This window comes from Solea senegalensis, linkage group LG11 (assembly GCF_019176455.1).
Source record: "Solea senegalensis isolate Sse05_10M linkage group LG11, IFAPA_SoseM_1, whole genome shotgun sequence".
NCBI classification, from domain to species: domain Eukaryota; kingdom Metazoa; phylum Chordata; class Actinopteri; order Pleuronectiformes; family Soleidae; genus Solea; species Solea senegalensis.
The window spans coordinates 15327437-15336990 of NC_058031.1; the positions used below are offsets into that span (position 1 = coordinate 15327437).

At 39.6% G+C, this 9554-nt stretch overlaps 2 protein-coding genes and 1 long non-coding RNA gene across 10 annotated transcripts in view; 1 reads left to right on the forward strand and 2 right to left on the reverse strand.

The window, feature by feature from the left end:
• The window catches only part of LOC122777142 (voltage-dependent L-type calcium channel subunit alpha-1D-like), a 69754-nt gene extending 67974 nt beyond the window's left edge, over positions 1-1780 (reverse strand). For all 8 annotated transcript variants that reach the window (XM_044038162.1, XM_044038161.1, XM_044038160.1 and 5 more), the window contains exon 1: positions 1640-1780. In XM_044038162.1, coding sequence (XP_043894097.1) covers positions 1640-1772 — 133 coding nt within the window. In that variant the 5' untranslated portion in view covers positions 1773-1780. The remainder of the gene's footprint in view (positions 1-1639) is intronic.
• Positions 141-9242, forward strand: dcp1a (decapping mRNA 1A). Its single transcript, XM_044038163.1, has 9 exons — positions 141-303; positions 633-673; positions 1074-1201; positions 3854-3920; positions 4239-4377; positions 4692-4787; positions 4999-5583; positions 5828-6070; positions 6567-9242. Exons 1-9 carry the CDS (start codon positions 172-174, stop codon positions 6645-6647), a joined length of 1512 nt encoding a protein of 503 aa, XP_043894098.1. The 5' UTR covers positions 141-171; the 3' UTR covers positions 6648-9242.
• Positions 1896-6661, reverse strand: LOC122777145. Its single transcript, XR_006361294.1, has 3 exons — positions 6606-6661; positions 2798-2838; positions 1896-2615 (listed from the first exon to the last, which is right to left on the reverse strand). It is a non-coding gene; the product is annotated as an uncharacterized LOC122777145 (long non-coding RNA).
• Positions 9243-9554: the final 312 nt, after the last annotated feature.

Below are 9554 nucleotides of genomic sequence, written 5' to 3' on the forward strand. Positions count from 1 at the left end.
CAAGCTATAACAATCGCAAACCCTCACAAACTGCACCAAAACTGGGAACGATCGATGCTACACTTCAGTACCCGCATATGTATGAAGTGAACAATAATAATTTCCGGGAACAGCGGAAGTTTCAAGTGTCTGCAGAAACCTGGCCGTGTGGGAGCAACAATCACATCCAAGATGGAGACCGTAAATGCTGGACATATGATGAGCTTAGCAGCCCTACAGAGACAGGACCCGTATATAAACAAGCTACTCGATGTCACTGGTCAAGTGGCTCTTTACAACTTTAACTCCAAAGCGAACGAATGGGTAGGTCTATCAGAAGACCCAGAACATTGTTGTGCATTCACTCCACATGCTAATGCTAGCTCTTCGACAAAACACTTTAAAACAACAACAGAGAATATGTTAACAACATTTGTCAAATTGAAGCATACCTAAAATATGTCCTCAATTATGCAGTTTTCTATACTAGTTGGATTTTCTTACTCTATTTGACACTTTTAGCCCGAAGTTGCTTGCGTTAACACAAGTTAGCTGGCAATGCTATCAGTCATCTTTCGAAGCTATTATTTAGCACGGTTCCGGTTGACGGTTGTTGTTTTGACGCACTGTAATTGTGCAACTTTTCATTTCAGGAGAAGACCGACATCGAAGGCACATTGTTTGTGTATACCAGGCAAGTGCTCAATATATATTTATACTCATGTATATGTATATATATTTATCATAGTGTGGCAAGAGAACGTGGAAAGGTTGCTCTTATGTTTCGTTTACGATTATCTACTTGACGTCATATGACGTTGTCTGAGCACGTGTGTAGGCCGCACGCATAGTAAACAGTCATCGTTACACACTCCTCATAAACATTATTTACTTGTTATTTACTTACTTTTACTGTCATTCGTTTGTACTTTCATACAGTCTTATGCTCACATTGAAATGTCAATTGATCATAGTTTAATTAATCAAACTGATGTATTAGTATGAAGTATGATCAAAATAGTGGTGTTATGTTTGTATCTGGCAGAGTATTGTTATACAGTGATTGATTGTCGGGTTTTATATTATTATTTTAGGTCTGCCTCCCCTCATCATGGCTTCACCATCATGAACCGATTGAGCACAGAGAACCTGGTAGAGCCTATCAACAAAGACCTGGAGTTCCAACTGCAGGATCCCTTTCTGCTCTACAGGAATGGCAACTGTGAGTATTTGTAGAATATAAGCACACAAATACTGCATTTTATTCATATATCAAACCTACATATGAATAGGTGTAGGCTGAAATTATATTTACTGAAGAGACTACTGTATTATTCACTGTCTGTGATGAGATTAGTATTAGTATTTCAGAGTCATGTCCCACCATATTTAAGGGGACCTGCAGGTGAGCCTCAGTCTTAATGTGTATCAAAACCTTGTTGATAGGTCATATGAAATACAGTTCAACATTTCAGAAATCTTACTAAGTCTTACTTACTTAAATCTTACTAAACTTACTAAGTGTTGTTTATTGCCCTCCAATAGTCCTTATGTTTCCTGCTCAGATGCTATTTTATCACTCAATATTTTGTCACAGAAATTTGAACATTATGAAAGTTAAACAGCACACACATTAAGTGAAAAAGAGTAAGAAAGGTACCTCTGAAAATGCCAAACAGACACCTCCTCAGCGTTCTCTGGAACATCTCCTTTCCCCTTTGCTTGAAGTCATCTTCATGTCTTGGAGTTTCATTAAGCAAGAAAACTTCTTCTGAGGGGACCTTTCGACTCATGACCTCACATAAGCCTACCGGACTGCAACAGTTTCAGCTGGCTTTGACCACTGTAGCTGATGTTGGTTAACATTGGGACAAAAGCAGACAAAATGACCAACAGATTAACTAAAAAAGTGACTATTTTGCATCTATATTTTAATAATAAAATGGTACTTTTGTTGATGACTCTATCTATGTGGGTGCTGTGCGTCATTAAACTTGTGAAGGAAAAATAAATCCCTCAGATCTTAAGAAAGTAACTGACAGCACTGCCACCAAGATAATCTATCATAAGTCTGAACAGCACTTTCATCAAGGCAACAAATAAGGAATTTGATTGTTTTCCCATTTGTTTGCTTATCAGAAAAAATAACATGGCCAGAGTCAATGTCAGAGTGGACTGTTCCCCCTTTGGACTTGTTTTGCCCATCAGCTTGGCTGGTATAGATGACATGATGAAGTTTCCTTTTATTACTCAGACCAGAGAAGCATCTCCAATATTTTTACTTGAGGCCAAGTGCTGCTGGTAGCCTTTTCATTCTTCAGAGAAGTTTTAACAGACGGGTTGTTGAAAGTGGATACAGGTGTTAAGGAAAAACATTGGTTGACAATGATCCTCAGCTTGCGTTGATGATGCTTTCAACCCCTTGCAGCTGACAGTCACCTCAGAAAGACTGGTCAGAGTAAATTCTTGCTAGGATAGGTCTCCTGGGTTTTATTCCACTGGTTGGGTTTTGCTGCGTGTGTAGGTCTCTCACCAAAGAGTCAATAATACAACTTATTGGTTGTGGATCCTCTGGTTCTTCTCCGGCAATAATTGGTCAGACATACCTCTAGTCTGCTTGTTTGCTGTCCATGTTTCTGTAAAAAAAAAAAGAAGAAATAGCTCATTGAAGATGGATTCTTCAGGAAGATGATGATAACTAAGCTCTTCTTGCTTCAAGTCTTTCTGAGCACTGGTGTACTCACTGAGGCTGACAAGTGTACTTAAAGTCAGGGAATACTGTTTAGAGAAACCAGTATACTTACACAAACACACACACCTGTTTACACCTCTCCATATTCCCCTTAGTAGCAGTATATGCTGCAGGGAGGCAAACATGCAGGTTGTTAGGTTACCATAGCCTCTAGGGGGACCTTGAATACGCCACTGTTTCATCACACACAAATGACACACAAGCAATGCAATATGAATGCATATAACAAGTATAACTGCTGACATACAGTTTTTAGTTTGGTCTTACAATTTATTTTGTGCAACAATGGGTCTGTTTCTTTTGGGTTATGTTGAACGTGGTATTCAATCTGTGATTGTTTAGTCATTAGCAGTGTCTCGCTTTGATACATTGACATTTACATCAACATGACTGTTGAGAGATCAGGCTAAAATCATTCAGTTTCCTCTGTGGTACATGTATTTTAGTATTGGTATTCCAGCGTTTAACTGTTCTTTTGGTAGTTAGGTAATGTTGAATTAGATTATTTTATTTTATTTTATTTTTAAAAAGGTGCCTCTCATTAATTTTTTTTTTTTCCACTTTTAACAGCCACCATGTTTCAGGATGTCTGTCATTCCAGTGTGTAACTTATTATTTTGAGAATCCATTAAATACATTTTTTTCATGTCACACAGAAATGTTCACTTGGACCAATTAAAAATGTGTTGTCAAGGTTTCTAGGCCCCACAAAACCTATTTTCTGGCCTCACAGAAGCAATATCTCAGTAACGCCTGAGGGGAATCTATTCAGAACTGGCATAAATGATGATTTGGAGTCAAAGATGAACATATTAGATAAAACATTATCCTACCCATAACTAAACCAAAGTTTTGATTGCATAAATGTTACAGAGCTCCATGTCAGCAGGCAACACCCACTGTTTGTTTTTTCTCTTATATCTGTGTCTACAATTGGATTTATCAATGCTTTTAATATTTGGGTTAATGTTGATTTGGTCAACCCAACAGCTCTTTGCTAGCTAATAAGCATGGAAATGGTAGGTAGAAATGTGCCCAAACCTATGTAGAGACATAAGTCCAGGCAATCATTCTACCACTGAATACAATGTGTTATTACAAACTATTTGTTTTTTCTTGCAGTGGGTATCTACAGTATTTGGTTCTATGACAAGAGCGACTGTCAACGTATTGCTCAGCTGATGGTCAAGTAAGTAGCCAAACAGGTCAATTGTGTGTCTGTAGATGGATGGATGTCTATTTTGATAATTGATTTTTCAGCTTAAATATTTTGTGGTTCCTTTGCTCCATATAACAAAGAAATGATTAAAACCAATAAACATTTTCTGATATTTTGACAGATGAATTGATTATGAAACAAATGAGTATTTGCAGCCCTAGTTTGATGAGAGGGGGAAATACTTCACTCGTATATACTTCACTTAATATTAATTAAGTAGTATTTGAATACAAATTTGACACCGTAGGTCACTTGTAGGTGTTCAGACAATGTGTCACTCTCCCCCAGGATTGTAAAGCAAGAAGCAGACCATGCCCAGAGAGATTCACCTGAGAGGGCAGAGCTGGGGACGACCAATGGCATTGCAGAGCCACGACCCATTGACATCCTGGAACTACTCAGTAAAGCCAAGGAAGAATACCAGAGAGTGAGGAAGCACAGTCATGTGCTGATATAAATATGTTTGGCCTCCTTGTTATTTTTATTTTAGCATTATTAGTTATTTATCTATAAAATATTTATTTACAAATAATGCATTATTGAATCTGATGAGTATTTTTTGTTCTATTTATATACCTCCAATCACTGACAGAAACACATTCATGGATAAATAAAATTACAATAGATTACAAAAGATGCATGCATATCAGAGATTACAGTAATACTAAATATGGCATTATTTTAGGTTTTGATGGCATTGAAAATGCCACTGATTTTGTCTATCTCTCCATCTGTGTGCAGACTCAAACATGTGAAACAGATGGTTCTACAGGGTCACATGTGAAAGCAGCTATGAGTGATACAGAAAGAACCCACAGCACACCACAACTAGAAAAGGTACAGACGTTACAAATGCTTGTTGCTTTCTCTCCCTTGTACAGACACTGTTGAGAACAAAAAGAGAGTGCTTATTTTTATTCTAGATGTCACTATTACAGTGTTTGGTTGCAGAAAGCTGATAATTTTGGACATGTTACAAACTGCTAAATACACTGATTCATCCCTGTCACTGCTGCTGGCTCACAGATTTGTTCTTTTTACCCACCAGAGCTCTCACACAGTGGTGAAGCAGATCACAGTCGAGGAGCTATTTGGCTCATCTCTCCCTAAAGATCCCTCTCTACCTGCCATGCCTGCACAGAACACCATCAGCGCTTCCAGCGACTTCTCCGCTGCCTTCACTCAGAACCAGTCTTATACCACTTCAGCTCATCAAAACTCCATCTCCAACCAGCAACACCAAGTCCCTGGCCTGCTCCCAGCTCCTTATACACTGCATCCCAGCCCTGTTTTCCAGTCAGTTATCCCAATGTCAGACCCCCAGCCTCGGTGCTCAGTTTCACCTTTCATGGTACCTCCGCCCGGCTCGGAGCCTCGTGCTGCTCCCCCTGGTCCTGCAGCACCAGCAGCACCGTCTGGAGCTTATTTGGGGCAGGAAATACTCAACACACTCAAACCAGCAGTGTCATCTGTGAATTCAGACATTCACAAACCAATCCTTGCACCCAGCTTTCTGCCAAGCACTCTGGTCCCTCCCCACAGCTTCCAGGAGCCCATGGGAAAACCTCTTCCCCAGCAAAGCAAAGAGGTCGATGTTTTCTCTCCGCCTCAAAACCTGATCAAGCCAATGTCTGTGAGTCTTTTTTTTTGCTATTTGCTACTATTTGAGTGGATGGTTGTTTGTCTCTATATGTGGCCTTGCAATGGACTGGACGCAGCACCCCCCCCAACCCTCATGTGGAGCTTAAAGTGGTAGAAAATGGATGGATGGATGTTTGCTGAGCTTACCTGCAGACAATCTCTCTCACATTTGCTTTTATACCAAAGCAGAAAAAGTGGTAATCCTGCATGTTCTTTTGTCTCTTGTTCCTTCTCAGGCTGTCCCCATGAGTCCAGGCCTTGCTGTTCCAGGACCTGAATTGTCCGTGCTTCTCTCTCCCAGCGCCTTTCAGCAGTCAAGTAGTAAGAAAACAACAAGCGGAGCAGCAGCAGCAGCAGCATCATCAGTGGTCCTTTCAACTCCACCTGAGCCCTCCACTACTGTTGTAGGAGGTGTAGAGCCTCCGCCAGCCCCATGCAGCAAAACACAGCTACAGGAGACACTGATCCACCTCATAAAGGTAAAGCATATAAAAGTCTAATTCTGGCATTTAATTGCTAAGTTAAAGTGGTCACTGTTGTATCACCATGACAATTGTTTTAAGCAGTATATTTTGTCAAAAACAATATAACTCAACAACCACAGTTGTTTAAGGGAATTCAGTTTTGTACGACGTCTACAGTCTAAATGGAAAAGTCATTGAACGAGTGAGAATTGTTTTGTAGCTCGATTATAACTAAACAAAGGCTTGCTGTTGCACACAGCTTCCCTTTGAAAAGTAGCTGTGGTTGAGAGTGTTATGAGTAAAATGCTCTTGGTTGTTCATCAGTCGATTATGGTCAGTTTAATTTAGACGAGACACACATTTACACTATATGAATGTTTTAACCTTTTGAGTTCTTGTAACGACCATTTTGTGATTAAGAATGTAACTCAGGAACATGCAATAATTGGTACACAGAAAGGTTTGAATTCCAGTTGTTCATTCGTTCCCCTGCTTGTTTCTCTCTGTCTAGAATGACCCAGACTTCCTCAGTGCCATTCATGATGCTTACCTGCAAACTCTGTCCAAGGACTTGGGCAGCATGAAGCTATAGTCCGACTTCAACCCTCACCACTGTTACTTTTAGCGCTGCTGCCCCTTTACGACCTGTGAGACGACCAGAAGTTAATGAGAGTTAAAGAAGTGCAGTGAAAAGGTTTTTGACTCTGCGACTATTCACCATCAGTCTGTTATTACAGCAAGAACTTCGCTCTTCACTTCTTTGTTTCTCACTCAGACCTTGTTTTTTGGGTTTTACCTGAACACTGACTTTTTTTGGCTACTCGCGTCAACTTGGATCACTTTTTTGTCCGGGCTGAGCCAGAGCTTCTGTGGAAGTGAGGAATGAAATAAAACTCCCCACTGTGGCCTTGAGTTTTTTATTTTTATTTTATTTTGAAAATGTGATGAACATATAGCCACATACTGGTACATTTCAGCCGTTGCTGGTTTAAGGGGGACCACAGTGGAGCTTCAGTGACCTCACTTATAATGAATTTGCTGATCACTACCACAGACACTGCATTTCTCAGTCAAGCCCACCTTCGCACCATATTCTCGCAGTGCGAGCGTAAAATATATACACCTAAGCTCTGGCTACATATTAAGACAAAGACTTCTCTGCTGGAACCTCACAATTGCTTTTGAGAGTCCTTGCAGACAAACTGACTTTAAAAAGAACTTCTTTGTCACTGAACTTTTTACTGTGTTTTTTTTTCTCCGCAGAGATACTGTTCAGCCGTTAAGATTTTCTGTGGCTTTTTTGGCATTGTCGCTTTTTTTTTTCTTTCAGCCTTTGTTGAAAGAAGATGAAGACCTACCATACAGTATGTGTTTGGAGCAGCACTTGCAGCCTATTCTTCTCTGCTTTTTATTTGTTTTATTGCAACTTTACAGACGGTAAAGACATTAAGACACACAAATGAACGCACACACTATCGACATTTTCCGTTCCTACATAGCTCCCTATCCTTCCTCTTCCTTTTCCTGTCATTTGTGTCGTTCGTTTCCAGCTGGTTACATGGGAAAGACCCGACCAAGGGTCTTTCTGCATGGAGTTTCCATGTTCTCTCTGTGTGCGCGTGGGTTTTCTCTGGGTTCTCCAATTTCTTCCCACAGTCCAAAAACATGCAGAGGTTAATTGGACAGTCTAAATTGACAGTAGGTGTGAATGCAAGAGTGAATGGTTGTTCACCTCTGTATGTTGGCCCTGCGATGGACTGGTGACTTGTCCAGGGTGTACTCCCTGCCTTTCGTCCTGTGTCCGCTGTGATTGGCTCCAGTGACCCTGGAACCTCATGTGGAGGATAAAGTGGTAGACGGTGAATGATTGAATATCTTTTCCAGCTGAATTTGAGTACTTGATGTTGTTGGGGAAGAATGTGCAATAGACCACTATCGCAATGTCTTAAAGGACACCAGCATTTGGGGATATTTTAGGATTGAATGTCTCACCAAGTTTAGCTAAACATTTAAGTTCTGCAATTTGAGTATCACAAAATTAAATTTGGAGCAGCTGGTGTGCTTTTTATAGCTGCAGTCAGTTTCACACCAGGTTGAATTTATACCAGTAATCCAAACTAATGATGAATAACATACGCTACCTCCACTCCAACTTGTGTTTATTTTTACGAGCCACAATTTGGTCACAAAGACTTAAATAAAAAAATAATTTTGTGGTGATATGGCTTTTTTTTGTTTTTGTTTATTGCAGTAAAATGCTACTGCAGCACAAACCCACAATCTCTGCAAACCACAGCTGGAGCAGGAGGAAGCACACCTGTCTCCTCCTCATGAGCAACTCTGAGAGCTGTTTGAGTAAAGAAAGCTGATCTACTTAACTGCTTTTAAAAGCTTTAAATGATTAAGTTTCGTTTGATGTGTTGTAGTTAACAAGTTCAACACTTTTACAGAAGCTCATGAAATAGTTCAGTTAGGTCACATCAGCACGTGGCCATTTAAATTTAAACCCTAGCTAACCAAACCATGCAGTATTCCAGATGTGATTCATTTTTATTATGGTTTTGTTAACAATATTATGAGTTCATTCATCTATAAATTATGAGTTAGTTCAATTGTTTGTCTCATTTGCATTTAGAAACATCTGAATTAGGTGAAGTGAATTTCCGCATTAAGTTTCATCTCGATTGCGACACCTCCCTGTTGTGTTTGATCTTGCTATTGGAATGTATTTGGTGTTCATTTGCAGTTTTTATGTGCCACTCTTTGTTTTTCTTAATTTCCGATCAGAGCCATGTTTTCAACTCAAACTGTCTTTAAGTCATTGTTTGTTGAGTTTTAAATTTACAAATGTATAAAGAATGTGTCCACAAGCACAGAGTAAATCAGATCGTTTGTCTTTGACCTGTTGTGATTTTCATTTCAGAGGTAACTTTGCCAACACTTCTAGCATGTGTTGGTTGAATAAACGCACATCGGAAGAATAATCAAAATGTACAGATTGTTTTTATGACAGTCATATGTTTAACATTTTAAGGTTATTTTACATGGTATCATTTATCTTATTTGGCCAGAGGTATATGTATGTTTGGGAGAAGTGTCTGCAAATTACATCAATTTCTGAATATTGTCACTGTGCTTAATATGGTTTATGATAATTATTTTGTGATATTAAAGTTTTGAAAACAGAGTTGCCTGCCTTTGTTTTGTTTGTTGTGTTATGGGTTTTCTTCTCCTTGGTTGATTTATTTCAGGTCAGGAGACTGTTGCAGTTTTCTGTTTGACCACCAGATGTTACTAGCTGCTCACTGTTGAAGCCCACAGTATGTGTTCTCTTGTCAGCATTAAACAGTTATCAGTCAGTACCAGGCCCACACAAGTGGGCATTCTAAGACAAAGTGACTACCTGAATGTCCTCATAAGATAGTGTGAAGATGTGTCATGTCCCCTCTTCATTCTCTGGACCCATGCTGCTCAAATGTGGAAGTTAATCTCAACCAGT